Here is a 15296-nt window from a genome sequence, read left to right on the forward strand (position 1 = left end):
AAAGAATCAAACTGAATGCATCTTTTGAGAAGTTAGCTCAAAACTAGGGTATTCACTTATCCTAGTTCATTACAAAAATTGTTTTCAGTATCAAATATGTGCCAGGCACTACAGACATAAAATCATGTTAGATATTCCATATCTTCAGTGGAAATCATTACATAGCAATTAGGTTAATATTTTTATAACATGAATACAATCTCTAATAGTTTCATTAGAAAATATGAAGATATTAAAATTTTAATTTTTTTTACTAGCTAGGCAAAGTCAAAATTTTATTCCAGTGTATAAAAAGGTCTTGAAGACTCTAAGTAGAAATGTAACAAATGAACATATGGAACTAGACCACTTTAGATTTTCCAAATCTTACTTTGGGTTCAAGAAGAAATCAATAAATATAAAATATAAGCACCTATTCCTATTTGTAACATATTTATTATGGTATACAAATCAGTCTGCAAGAACCTTAAACCTGTTGCCATGGAGTCAATTCCGACTCTTTCGACCCTAGATGACATAGTAGAACTGCCTCACAGGGTTTCCAAGGCTGTACATCTTTATGGAAGCACAATGTCACATCTTTCTCCCATGGAGCAGCTGGTGGGTTCAAACCACCAACCTTTTGGTTAGCAGCCGAGCACTTAACCACTACAAATTAGTAAATATTATATGGTCAACCTGTAATTAATCAACCCCCGAAGCTTATTTTATTATTTTTTATTAACTTTTTTTTGTTGTTGAAAACACAGCAGAGTATACATACACAATTCAACAATATCTACATGTACAATTCAGTGACACTGATCACATTCTTCAATGTGTGCAACCATTTTCACCCTCCTTTTCCAAACTGCTCCTCCCCCTTGAACATAAACTCATTGCCCCTAAGCTTCCTATCTAAACTTTCAAGTTGTTGTTATTAATTTGATCCCCTGGAGCTTATTTTAAAAACTAGATACAAGTTCAAAGCATAGCGATTAGAAAATCTGTCCATTTATAACTACCTCACATCTTATGTAAGCAGTGTGTTAGAAATTTACCTCTCTGTCTGTTAAACTGACGGCCACGAACACCTTGTCTCAATGTTGTCTGAAGTCTTACTCGTCTGAAAGGCTTTGGTTGACTACTACTAGTATCTAAGGAGAAAAAAAAACCCATTAACATACAAGGAAATTAAGTTAAAAAACAAGAAGGCACCTATAGGGACAAAAACTAATTACCAAATGAATGCACGGATAAAAACCAGGTGTCCATTTCCTTTCACTATTTTTTTTTTTTTGTAAACAATGACAGACATTCAACAAAAAAAGTATGAAGTTAAAAAAAATCCTTATTTGAAGAAAAACCTTGATTTTTTTCATTCATCCACTCAACTAATTTAGTAAATATATACTTAGTGCCTGCCAGGTATCAGGCACTGTGCTAGGTGTTGGGGAATACAATGGTAGGTAAACAAAACATCAGGACCCTCAGGAAACAAGTCAATTACAATATAACATGAGTCATACTTGATTCCTTTTTTTCCAGACACTCCATATCCAATTCACTAGCAAATCCTGCCAACGCCAATTTGAAAACCTAATCCAGTTCCGACTACTTCTCACAACCTTTACTCTATCAGCCTAAGTCATCACTATCTTTACCTTGCATTACTGCAATAGTCTCAGAACTTTCTCCTACTTTCTACTCATTACTCATTTTCAGTCTCTTCTTTACACAGCAGCCAGACTGATATTTTTAAACCTTAAGTCGGATCTTGACACTTATCTGCTCGAAGCCCTCCAATGACTTCCTATCTTGCCAAAGCAAGTACAGTGACCTATTTGGTCTACTTTTCCTTTTATAAAATGACATTTCCCTTTCAAATAAAGCATTTTAAAACTCAAGATAAAAGACATTTATTGAACTGTTACTAATAAAACGGCATCTTTGCAAACAAGTTTGAGGCATCAAAGTTGTATTGTAGCCAAGGGCAGGAACTCACCTACAGACGAACTGGAAGGAGGATCCTGGCTGGTAGAAGGAAGGTCCGACTCATCAGAAGCCTGAACTGGCTCTTCCTCCTGCTGGCTATCAATTTCTAAGCTCGCCTCTGAACTAATGCTAAGAAAGGAAAACAAAGACTGATTAAGAAAATACAAAGCTGAGTCTAGAATGTATCCTAAGTTTTCCCAAACGTTTTTTTTTTTTTTATCACTAATATAACCCAGATCTCCCCATCAACTCAAAACTATAGACTATGATATCTTTAAAAATTTTTAGAGAGGCAGGGGAAAAAAGTTGTTTCTTACTGGAATATGTTCCAATTTTAGATTTAGTTCTTCCTTTTTTTGCTATTGTTAATTTTTTTTTCCCTTTTGACAAAGAATTTTCATTCTTAGTGCTCACTGGAGGTATAGTCTCCAAATTTTGATAACTCCCAAAACGGTTTTTGTGGAAAGCCGAGTACTAAATAATTCACAATAGTCGTATTACTACCAGCATACCAGTAACTCACCATGGGGTCTAGCCCAGATGAGACAGTCTGTGGGGATGTGAAACTCCTGGCTCAATGGTTATAATTTCATCTTTCTCTCGTTCAAGAAAGCATATCGAAAAGCAAGTGACAGAGGTAAGAGTACAAGAATAACTTGCATCTGGTTCCAGTTTTTCTATTTATAAATTTCAATCCAATTATTAATAAACAATTTACTGGACAGAGATCTCCCACAACTGTGTCCTGAAGTTGAGAAGCGCTTGTGAAGTGTAAGGAACTTGAGGTTGGAGTCAAGTAGTGTCTGGATTCAAATCCAGGCTGGGCCAGTTACTTGTATATCCTAAGCAAGCTATTTTCATACGGTCTCAGCTTGAGTGCTTTCACTTATAAAATGGACACAATATTTTGCAGAAATATTGTTCAATTTAGAAATGACCTGTGTAAAATGAATTGCATACATGGTATGCAAATACTGGCAGCTAGTATTCTCAGCAGGGTGTGTAATCTTCCACCGTGTTAGAGAATAACAGACCTGCTTTTTCCCTCATATCCAGGAACTTGCCTATAATTATTCTACTAAAATGTCACAAAATAAGACAAAATTCTTCAGTTCTACCTAGGAAATCTGAAGTCTACTTTTAGCTATGCTTCTAACCATGCAGTGTAGACCAAATTTCTCCTTATGTAAAGAATTAGGTCTCACACCTTTAAAGTTATAAAACAACTTCTCCAAGACCACTGTCCAATGGTTTTTTTCATTAAACTACTTGACTTCCTTTGACTTAAAAACATCCAGGTGATTTGTCATGAAATACTTCTTTTGTTAAGCCTTCTTTGTAACTAACAAGTTAAATGTGGCCGTATCTTGAAAATTACTAGAAAAATCTCTAATTTTTATGAAGCCAGTTTCTCGCACACCCAAGACTAACTGCACATAAGTAAACAGTGAGGAGCACATGAAAGCCCACTACTAAATGGAAAGTGACTCATTTCCTAACAGCTTTAATTTTCACAGAAAGGCTTCTTTCTTGGGGAGAAAAGTTCAAGCAGCTACTTTAATGGAACAGTATCAATGCTTTTAAAGAAATACTTTGTTGTAGGATACATACTACAATTTTCAGGGAGGTAACTGTTCCTAAAATTCCATTTTCTATAATATTGATATATTTTGTATGCATTAGGCACAGCGTGCAAGCTGCCTGGAATAAGGGAAGCGTATAGGTTGAGTTTGTGTTGCTGTGAGGACAATAAATACTAAACTTGTTCCAAATTTAGATCAGGGTGAATTTTATATCATTTGTTACTGGCTTCTCAATTCTAACAAATTAATATGTAGTTGTATGTGCATAATCTCCAAGTCCTAATACATATTACTAGATGCAAAAATTAGTTTTCGAAACAAATGGCTTGGTTTATTTACTTAATAGGATACCATTAAAAACACAGCTGAACAGATCGTTTCCTGGCGTAAACAAACGTAAAATGTCTGGTGAGCTTAAAGCAAAAACTACAAAGTAAACACACACCCTTCAGATTCTGCCTCCACAAACACTTCATCTCCATCATCACCTGTTGCTGTTTCATTTGTTGTGGATAAAGTGCCAGTGGATGTCGTCACCATCGGGACAGACTGAGAGGCATGCTCTGAGGCATCAGAAGTGGCACTCTCAGTAAATACGGTCACTTCAAAATTAAAAGACAGGAAAAGTAGTTAAAATCTTAACTTTGCAATTTCTCTACTTTTTAGCCACAAGATGTCTCACAGGTTCCCATCTTACCAGTAGAACACAATATCCCCAAATCTGCCTTTGATACCTACCTGGGGCTGCTACCTGTAGCGGAGTAGTGGGGACACTTCGGCCACCAGACTCTTCTTCATGGGCTAGGAAGAGAGGCGTTTCATACATTCCTAAACCTAAAGACAATGCTGCACATGAATGACTGGAAGAACATAAGACTGTCAACATGCCAGGTGTCTGAAAGGAAAAAGGAATTACCTGAGAGCCCTGACTTTCTCCAAGCCCATAATTTAACTGGCACATCAAGCAAAAATCAATCTCTTAGGCTTTTAATGAAATTTAACCAAACTTTAAGCTCGCTAATGTTAACTAAAGCACCCTTAAAAGTTAGTTAAAAATGCTGCTTTTATAGTTTCATACAAGCTAACTTTACTCAGTACTCACCTATGTTAGATTCTACTCCTTGCCAAAACTGAAAAGTTCTATTATCCCTCTTTTAGGCTTAAAGAAACTAACGTTGAAGGAGGTTAATTAACTTTGCCAAGGTTACAATGCTACTGAGTGATGCCATTCCAACTCAAGCCTAATTCTGGCTCCCACGTCCAGAACTGCCCTGTTAATACCAAGTCACACAAAATTTGGAACTGATAAGGAGTCAACTCACAATTTCCTATCAGTAAAAGCCTGAAGTATTAGAACTAACCTCCTAAACCACCAAAAAACAGAATACGTTCTATGACTTTTAATGAAAGCTACAGATTTATTGTCTCAGGCTTTCTACAAAAGTTATTTATGGGTTCCCTCTTTACTTACAAAGTGCCAGACAGCTTCTCAGCTGAGAATTAAAAAGTAATTCTACAAACAGATTAATTTAACTTAAGAGATCATTTTACTACTTCCACATATTTTTACATTTTTTCTTATTTTTAATAATGTTAACGTATCCAGCTGGTTTTATACATTTAGCTTAGAACAATTACAAGCAACAAACTTTGAACAGAAAACACGCTGCATTCCTTCCAACGACTTTAAAACTGTTAACCAGTTGCCTTCCAGTTGATTCCCACTAATAATGACCTGTGTGTTTCAGAGTAGAACTGAGCACAGGTTGTGACCTTTCAGAAGTAGATAAACAAGTCTGTCTTGCAAGGTGCTTTTGGATGGACTTGAACTGCCCACCTTTCAATTAGTAGCTGAGCGCTTAACTGTCTGTGCGACCCAGGGACACCTAATAGTACTACATATATTTACTGGTTCGATTACTATTCCTGAATACCTACTACACGCATATGGTACTACACTGGAGCCAGATGGGATACAAATGTAAAATCCAGCCTTATGCCCAAAAAAGTTTGAACTTTGCTGGAAAGATAAGAGTTGTACAGAAGGCGATGTTTAATAAGTATATATACACACCCACTCCTCATTTACCGACACGATCAGGTTCCGAAGACCAGGTCTCTGTGAAAATCAGCATTATGTGAAAATGGAAGATCACCACATAAAGCTCACAAAATGGAGGATGACTGTACCATTACACAGCTGCCAAATCACATCATTACTCAACCGCGAAACCACTGAGAATCACGGTGCCACTAAGTTAACACACAACCTTAACCATCACAGCCAGCATTACCTTCACTGTGCATCTCAGTGTTCATTACTGCCAGACATACATTGTTAAAGCGCAAAATAGTAGATTTTTTACTATTACTGTAAATGCGAAACGTCAGATAGCGAGATAGTCGTTAGGTGAGGAGTACGTGTATTATGACTTTCTCCAAAAATTGGAATAGGGATTATTTGCTGTGTTTTGAAAACACATTAGAAAAGTTTAATATCGAAGACATGAAAATTTAGGCGATCTATGGGTTTTATTTAGCTATTTACCTCCTTGAGAAGCAAGCTGGCCAAGGTCAGAGTGACTAGAACTTGTCTGTGGCATATCTTCAGGTGGTCCAAACCGAAATCTAGGAACACCAGCAACCTGTGGGGAACTAAATGGATAAAAATTATACTTAATATGAAATTTAAAGGTACCCTGTTTGAACAACAATAGTGGAAAGAATGTAGGAAGGAAATATGAGCACAACAAACTGGGAAGGAAACAGATTAAAAATAAAGTTAGTAAGGGGATTCTTACCTATAAAAATATTTCTTTCAAAACATCAGTTGTCAATGAATTTAGTATAATATGAATCACCTGTGGTTTAGATATAAGTAACTTTTAGCTCTCCTGAACTATGACTCCCATTTCCTCCACGTCTGCTAGACATTTCTACACAGATATACTGAAGGCAATTCAATCTCACCATAAGGCATAACAAAAAGACTTAGAATGAAGTCATAGTTATGGATAAATCCCGTCAGCTCTCTGGCCCATTTCTTATCTGAATTCACAAGATGGCTCCCAAGGTCTATAACAATTCTAATATTAAGATAGCTAGACACTTGTTTTTCTTCTTGTGTTCTCTGTCTTAACAACACTATCATCCATCTTCCTGTCTAAAATCTAGGATATAAAACTCAGGATTATCTCTCTTTGCCTACTTCTTACCCTGTCTTCCCCTTGCTAGCCAGTTACTAATGTTTATGGTTTATACTTCTATAATAACTCTTCAATCTTTTTTTCTCATTTCAACATTACTGCTTTAGTTAAGGCCCTAGTCTTTCAGGGCCATTTTTAAACTTGCCTCCATATAGTTATCCTCTTAAGGAAGAGCCTCGAGCTATGCCTCAAATTTCCTTACTATCGGGCCCATAATCTTGGATAGCTTCCTGCGACCTAGAAAATAAACTCCAGCTATCTTCTTAACACACTTATGGCTCTCTGTTGACAAGGCCTCATTCAACTTTTTCAGCGTATGTCAGATAATGAGACTGCCACTCGATATCTGAGGTAAAAAGGCAAAGTTGAACTTATCGCTGACTATAATAATGGAAAACTAGGTCACACATGTTCTCATTGAGCAGAGTCAGCTACTAAGCTTATACAACGTTTTCAGAAGCACAGAGTTCAGGCTACTGGCAACTTTTAGAGGTTTGAGGGTTTGACATCTGTAGAAGCAGTTGTTCAGGAGAGAATGCCACTGACTGGCGAGCACTCAGAAATGTGATATCGGAGTGAGTCGGTTCCTGTCTGGCTGACTTTCAGAAGGGGGGAGCTGACACCTCAACATGAGAGCTGAGGTGATTTATGGTTAATTGACTGAACAAGGCCACATGCTACCACAGCTCTAGGGCAATTCATTTTTCCCAAGTTTGTGGAAACTTACATTCTGACCTTCAAGTATATCCTGTTATCAGCCGATAATTTAGCCACAGTTGAACATGTGTACTTTGATGTGTTTATCAAGCTGGAACAATTTATCCCTGGCTCTTAGCTTACAGACGCCTTTTCATCCTTTAAGAATAACTGCATAGCACAACACTGAATAACACAGGCTCTAGAACCAGGCTGTCTGGTGTGAAACTAAAATTTGTCATTTCATGGTTGTCTGATCTCTAAATTAACACTAGCAACAAGCTAGGTTTTAAACCCAGGCTTTACAACTCTAAAGTCTATGTTCTTCTGTTATACCGCTTTTAAATTTCAAATTCCTAACGGAAGCAACTTTATTTTATTCACCCTGCATAATTTTGCCCAATAATACATCCTCAATTCTTCTACCCCAAGTGCTTACTACACAACAGTGAAGGGCTCAACAAATAACTCTATCGATTAATGAATAAGTTAATAGGGAAACAGGAGGAATGTGATTAGTCATGCGATACGTTTCCCTTTCTTTAACTTACTGAATTGCTTCAGCAAATCCATCAGTGCGATGTGGCACCACAAGAGTTGGGGTACTTGGAACTGTTCTGTCTTCATCATCAAAAAAATGCTGCTGCTAAGACAAAGACAGAAAACAAGAGCTAAATAAGCATGACAGGAGAATGCATACGGATTATACAAGTATTTGCTGAACTAAGGAGTCACTATTACATGATACGTAAGTACTTACCATGCCACCTATTCCTGGAGTCAGTTGAAGCCCACGTCCCACAGACTGCCTCCGGGTCATCTGAATTCTCTGTGTGTCAAGAAAAGAATTACATTTATTTTAAGAGATTAAGCAAAAAAACAAACTCCAGGTGTCAATAAATGTAGCTTAGTTACTTGCTGGTAATAACTAAAATGTTACATATGTAATCATCAGGATATTTCTTAGAAAAAATTACTATTAATCTTAGAAGAAATCAATTTTAATCAGTGATAAATTTTTAATTATATGGACTCTACTTAAAACCAATGGCATCTATGATCCTATCTTATTTGTACATGAACTAATTTAGTTCCTAACTCTTTATACCTAACTGTTAGCAAGTATGACTCTGAATCTTAAGGCTTAATTATCTTTCGGAGTTCAAACAGCAGTAAGGACTTTTTAAAAACTGTTTCCCAGTTTAGATGATTTTGTAAGATACATACACAATCCTTTAAGGTTTTATATTCTCAACTGAATTTATCTTCACCAATAGTGTTTTAATAGTTGTCAGTTTAATAGTTTTAATAATGTTACAGAGTAAGAATCAAGCCAGATTACTACAGCCTTGGTATTTTTCCCGTTTCTGCAGAAGCTTCCATTTAAGAGATGCCCACCACTACTATATGGAATGCTGCACGTAGAGTCACGCACACCTCTTCGTTACTTTTAAAAGTGGAAACTAATACATATGGTTGCAAACACATGAGGAAGAAAATGTTCTATTAAGCAAAATTGACATAAAAAAAAAAAGTGCAGCTTAGAGAATGACATTCAAAGTAGATGGTGGTAAGCTGCTAAAATACATTTTACTTTAATTAAAATCCAAGAAAATATTTTTCTTAACCCACAGAAACGGTATTTTTATTTGTTATGACTACAATCACTCTAACTCTAACTTATACACAACCTTTAGAAAGCCTCATCTTTCTAAATGTTATCTAATTTACAGAAGTAAATCACTGCCATATTCCAAGGAAAGGAAATTAGAAATTAGCTTCATTTTGAAAAAATTATATAAAAATATGCCAAAACATTTAAAAAGTTCATTTAGTTTCTAAACAAGATGTAATATCTAACGGAAAGGAACAGAGGAAAAGACATGATTTTTTAGAGTTCATTTTTCAGAACGACCAGTACCTGAACTGGTGGACCCAATTCTTGAGGTGGAGCGTGAATGGTCAGTCGTGGAGGAAGCGGATGTGGTGGGCGTCTTGGTGACTGAGGTGCTCGAGGGGTCTGTCTTTCAGATGCTGATGATGGCTGCTGTTCTCTAGAAATCTCCTGGGAAAAAGACGACTCTGTAGCACCTGTATTTCCTTCACCTACAGGGAAGCAGAAGCTTAATTTGAACTACTAAATCTACCACAGAATAACCTGGACAATTCCTAGAAGTATAAATCTTGCCACTATAAGTGCTTATCTCACTAACATTTTCGGAATGAAAATAGCAGGGTGTGAGGGAAAGAACACGGGCTTGGGAGCCAGTGATAATGGAGTCTGCACTTAGCAGCTGTATGTCTTTGGGCAAGTCCCTTAACCCCTCTGAGTCTATTCCTTTGGCTAGTAGTGAATCAAATGCCACCAATAAGAAAGGTTTTTCTAAAGATTTTGAACAATGGACATAAAGCACTTAGCCCAATATATCACAAAATAAACATTTAGTAAATAACGGCTGTTATTATGCTTCATAAAACGGGCAAATTACCTTAAGGTCAGACCACCAGGGTCTCACTATAATACCCAAACAGGATAAAGGAGAATGGGGAGAAGCCTTAAGATAACACTTTTAAATTTGATTTTCCTAAATTTTAAATTTCAATAGTCCCTCAAATGTCTACGTATGTAGCAAAAACAAGCTGTTTCTTACTATGAAAATCTGAATAGGCTATCACACAGGATTCAGTAGTTTGAAAGTCTGAGGTCTGGAATTAGATCCTAGCTCTACCACTTACTTGCTGTGACCTTGGTTAAGTCATTTTCTTTCTCTGTGTCTCAGATTCTTCTTTGCTATACTAAAACTCATTACAGTACCTATGCCTCATATACTTATTTCAAGAACTAAACAATTCAAAACAAGTAAAGTTTCTCAAAAAAGCACTCAGTAGCTGTTGGCCATGTACCAAATTAACCCAGAATTTAACTTTATCCAGACAGCTAAGGCCTATCTTTGCTTGACCCCCAACCCCCAAATAAACCTCTAACAAATATTTCATGAGCACCTAGTATATGCCTTGTGTCTGGAAGTAACAGCTGTAAACACCTGCCCTCAACAGACTTAACTTTCAGTGATAACATCTAAACAGGAAAAAAGAAAAAAAAAAAAAATCCCTCTATATTCCAAGTAGGTGACACAAAAATAGTTTAATTACAAAACGTTTTCTAAAATGTTCATTACCTAAATGCAAAGTAGCATCAATCTCCCTCTCCCCTTACTTTTAGCTCCCTTAAAACCTAAGAATATAATTTTTTTAATTACATGATTTAATTTTCCTCTTAATCTCATACTTTTAAAAACCCAGCCTATACAGAAACCCAGGGACACCATTTTCCCTTAAGTCTGAATATATACGGTTTTATTGCCACTAATCACTGTAACCTGTACCACTTAGTATCATTACCTGTAAAACCAGGATATTATATTAACTAATTCTTTAAAACACATTTAAAGACAGCCATTCTAAAATCATTTTCTATGATTTCCATATACCTTACTGCAACTTTTCAGTGGGCATCTAAGACTCTTTCTTCTACATATTAACAAAAAGCATGGGATCCTGGATTAAAAAAATTCTTTTTTTCATTGAGAAGACCAGAAAATACTGCAAAACTCCAATATGCACACATCTTGAAACATGCAGCTTGATTAGACTGACCTCTTCTGGTTATGAACTGCTGCTACTGCTGCTAGGAGTTTCTGATTTAATTTTTCCACTTAAAAAGAACAGCAGCAATATATGGCATTTATAATACTTCACAGATTTTGAAATGCTTGAATCTTACAGCAATCTGAAGAGGTGGAAAATATACTGACAGTATCTTATTGTCATAAATACAAACTTTATGAGAGAATAATAGTGACAAAGCTAGAAGAGTCAATCTCTTGTCAATTTACTAAACAAATTTTATTACCTACAGCATATCACCAGAAAAGGCCAATTAAAAAGTAATAATCTCACCACTGTTTTGAGAATCAGCAGCTCTCTGATTACTTTCGCCTCCACCCATACTTTCTTCTGTTTCTGTACCAGGGTCAGTCCCATCACCACCCTAAATAAAAAATGGGATGCCTAAGTACAAACAGGTATTTTTAAAAAACAGACCAAGTAAGCCACAGCAAAAAAAAAAAAGTTCAAGAAATTTTGCTGATTTGAGAATATCTGAATACAGACAGGCCTTTCTATAGTCTTGGAAAACAGTGAAACTCTTCCAAGCAATTTTTAAAGAAAAAGAATGGTCAAAGTTCCAGCCAGTTACCTCAGCGTCATCAGCTTCATAGCCGTCATTGCCATCTGCACTACCAGTGCCTTCATTACTATCTTCACCCTCGTCTCCCATCCCTGTGTCATCTTCATCATCATCATCTTCTTCCTCATCTTCCTCATAATCCTAGTAGAAAAATTCTCAACTATAAATAAAGATCTAGGCTATGGCATACATGCTGTGTACATCCTAATACCACCCTTAGAAATTTAAATGATTCAGCACTGATCCAGAAATAGAGTTATCTTGAGAGTAGTATGAGCTTAGTTCTGTGGCACCAAATACCAGAACTGTGAAGCTTACAGAGAATTAGTGTAACACTGATCAATTCTGAATCCTGACTGCTCACATGAGAGCTTTCAAAGACTGAAGCTCCTAAACATACTCAAAGTCCCCAGCAGTTTACTTTAATTCTAAATTAAAAAAAAATGGAGTTGAATAATAAAACTAAAGCATGAGCTTTTAAGAAAAGCTGTTTTATTAAGAAAAAAAATCTAAAATGAGAAGCCCATTCAGAAATAAATCCCAAATTAAAATAAAAAGTTCCACTTAAAAGATGCTGCAATGAGGGTGACATGTCAATTACTTCTGAAATGAACTAGGGGGCTCCAAGAGAAAAAGTATCACTTTGCTTCTTCTTTTTATTTCCAGAAGCCACAGAGCTTATAATTAAAATCACAGTCATGCAGCAATGAGATTTAAGATTAAGTTTAATCGAGAACAAATCCTGAAGACCTTAACAACCATAAAAAAGAACTGGGATTTTCCATCACTTGCTCTATGTCCAATTTTATTATGAAATGTTAATTTCAGAACCAATCAGGATAAAAGAAAAGCAAAATAAACTGACAGGGAATCAGAATTTACTGGTTCCTGCTTTAGTAGTCCTAAGGGTTTGAACATTTTTATTCAACAGTTTGAAAATATTAGATGATTCCAAACCAAATTCACCTCATGCTCGCCATCGTTTTCATCATCATCCTCCTCCTCATCGTCACTGTCAATAACAATGACATCATCGCCTTTGCCTTGACCATCCTGGGATGACGCTGCCTGCTGATCTGACTGAAGGGGCCCAAGATCTATTTGAAGGGACTGAGAGGTCTCCTCACTGTCTTCCATAGGAGTGTAATCTCCCTGGGTGACTCCCTTTTAAAAAATAAATAGTAAATATCAAGCATATCTAAAACTATCAGTTTGATAGTGCAGATCAAAAGATTAAAAAATACGTACATACAATAAAAGAAGAATTAATTTGAAATATAAGCTAAGGAAAATAAAATTTTTGGGTTTTTCTTTAGTGTCTTCTCCAGAGAACCCATAAAGAATTATACAAATCTCTTTGGGTAACACTCCAAGAAAAAAGAGGAGGGAGGAAATACGTATCTTTGTCCACAAACAGATAAATATGTGTGTGCTTAAACCAACAGAGATACTATAGCTCAGCGCTGTACAGCAAATATAATGCCAGTCACAATGTGAGTTGCATACTACTTTTAAATTTTCTAGTAGCCACGCTGAAAAAAAAACAACAACAAAAAAGCTTTGTAATCCATGTGAAAACTATTGCTCAATATTTTACTGCTTTTTTTATTTAAGTTTTTAAAATCTAATGCATATTTTATACTTACAGAGTATCTCAACATGGACTAGCCTTATTTCAAGTGTAAGAGTCAATGGGGTTAGCAAACAGTGCAAATCCTAATCAAAGTCAGAAAAAAGAATGCTAATGGACCTGCAACATTTAAATTTTTTTTCCCCAAAACCAGAGACAATCTAAAAAACACACTAAATAAAATAAGCCATTGTTATTGTCTACTAAGAAACCTTTACTTGCCCCCGAAAATTGATAACTATCCTAGGCCTTCAAAGCACATTAAAGATACCAGATATTAGAACAATGGGATCGACTCATATGCAAGGTCTGTGTAGCCACCAAAGACTAAGGACAGATGAAGTCAAGTGAGTCCTCGGAGCCCAACTGAACTGTCTTGATGGTCGGCATTAGAACTAAGATAGTTTAGCCTGGGACTGGGTGGAGACAGTCATATGACCAAGCAGCATTTCCAAAGTCTAACAATTCACCTGCGCATAGTAATTGGTTCTATAGTGGATCTTGGCAAGTTTCTCTAGAGAGAAAGTGTTCTAATATATCTATCTCAAAATACGTAGTTTTTACTGAATTTCCCATCAGTATTAGTTTAAAAAAAAAAAAAAGATTAAACTTACATTTTTATAAATTCAATCACATTTTTTAAAAAATGACTACAAAAATGTGCTTTTGTTTAAGCACAAAGGAAAAAACTAAAAGGTACTCTGCTTGGATTTTGATGTCTAGGAAAATGTGATTAGGTAGAGAATTACTGAAGAAACTTAAGAACTTTCACTTAGGTTATTTGTAACTTCCTTTACTGCATTAAAAAAAAGATATCAGATGTTAAAACAATTCTTCACTCAATGTATTTGCCCACAATTCTATTTCCAGTTAGCCACTGAAATAAACTATAATTTTAACTTTATTTCTGATATTAACTGTAAGTTAAATGCATGCTTTTTGGCTCAGCACTCAATAAATTATTTTTTATACAAGGCAATAACAACTTCCTGCGAGCTAGTAAAGTCATTCATAAAAAATTATGTCACCACAACGGAAAAAAATGACTAAGTCATGGTATAATTAAAAATGTGCCTAAAATCGACATACTTGTTTCAGAAAATGCAACTTATAAAGAACATCCGCTTCACCATCAGAAAATCAGAACAGTAACTGCTACACATTCAGCAGATAGTGTTGGAAGGGTGGAATGGAAAGCCAAATGGCATTTATGAGTCATAGAAATTTTTGTCAACTTCAAGGAAAAACATTTGTAGAAGATTTCAATGTAATGAAAAAATTAACGTTGAAGAAAGGCCTGGAGATCTACTTCTGAAATACCAGCCACTGAATACCTTTTGGAGCACAATTCTACTGACATGCACTGGGTTGCCGTGAGTTGGAACTGACTCAACAGCAACCAGTGGTGGTAGTATTTGGCACTTTACAATCCTAAAAACTATATTATTCCTGTAAGTGAGAAAACTGAGGTCTACAGGTTTAGAGTTGCTTATAGTTACACAGCTCATCTTAACTCAAGACTAAACCATCGCTGTTCTTCTAAATAAACAAAATAGTGGGTCATCTGTACCCATGACAATTCTTAGCTTGGAAAACCTGTGCTACCCATGAACAAAAACATCTCTTTAATACAAGTTTGGAAGGCAGTAAAAGGAGAAAATCAAACAAAACAGAAATTGTACTGGTTAATTCTAGTAATATTTCATTAAATATGAAAGTATTAAGTTAAAATAATTTCCAATTATGTTTAAATTTGTCGAGCTAATTTCTTTCACTGAAGGCAACAATTCTGTTACTTAAAAAGTGAGTTTTACTTACTTCTCCAATAGAATCTTGGGAATCCTGGTTGTATACTTGAGTCTCTACCTCTCCATCAGTACTTTCTTCTGCCATAACTTCTTCCTGAATCATAAGACACGAGAGTTTTAAACACCAATTCACTAGGTGAGTGTTGACCC

At 35.8% G+C, this 15296-nt stretch overlaps 1 protein-coding gene across 2 annotated transcripts in view; it reads right to left on the minus strand.

Annotated features, from left to right (window-relative positions):
* TPR (translocated promoter region, nuclear basket protein) overlaps positions 1-15296 on the minus strand; it is a 57217-nt gene that overhangs the window by 162 nt on the left and 41759 nt on the right. Inside the window, exons 40-51 of one of the 2 annotated variants that reach the window (XM_049867967.1) lie at positions 15157-15240; positions 12675-12872; positions 11718-11849; positions 11420-11510; positions 9381-9565; positions 8220-8288; positions 8011-8102; positions 6106-6212; positions 4296-4391; positions 4003-4159; positions 1985-2103; positions 1041-1136 (exon numbers count right to left, since the gene is read on the minus strand). In XM_049867967.1, the coding sequence (XP_049723924.1) occupies positions 1041-1136; positions 1985-2103; positions 4003-4159; positions 4296-4391; positions 6106-6212; positions 8011-8102; positions 8220-8288; positions 9381-9565; positions 11420-11510; positions 11718-11849; positions 12675-12872; positions 15157-15240 (1426 nt within the window). Of the gene's footprint in view, positions 1-1040; positions 1137-1984; positions 2104-4002; positions 4160-4295; positions 4392-6105; positions 6213-8010; positions 8106-8219; positions 8289-9380; positions 9566-11419; positions 11511-11717; positions 11850-12674; positions 12873-15156; positions 15241-15296 lie in introns of both variants that reach the window. The other variant, XM_049867966.1, reaches the window with a different exon arrangement.

This window comes from Elephas maximus, chromosome 24, assembly GCF_024166365.1.
Source record: "Elephas maximus indicus isolate mEleMax1 chromosome 24, mEleMax1 primary haplotype, whole genome shotgun sequence".
NCBI classification, from domain to species: Eukaryota; Metazoa; Chordata; class Mammalia; order Proboscidea; family Elephantidae; genus Elephas; species Elephas maximus.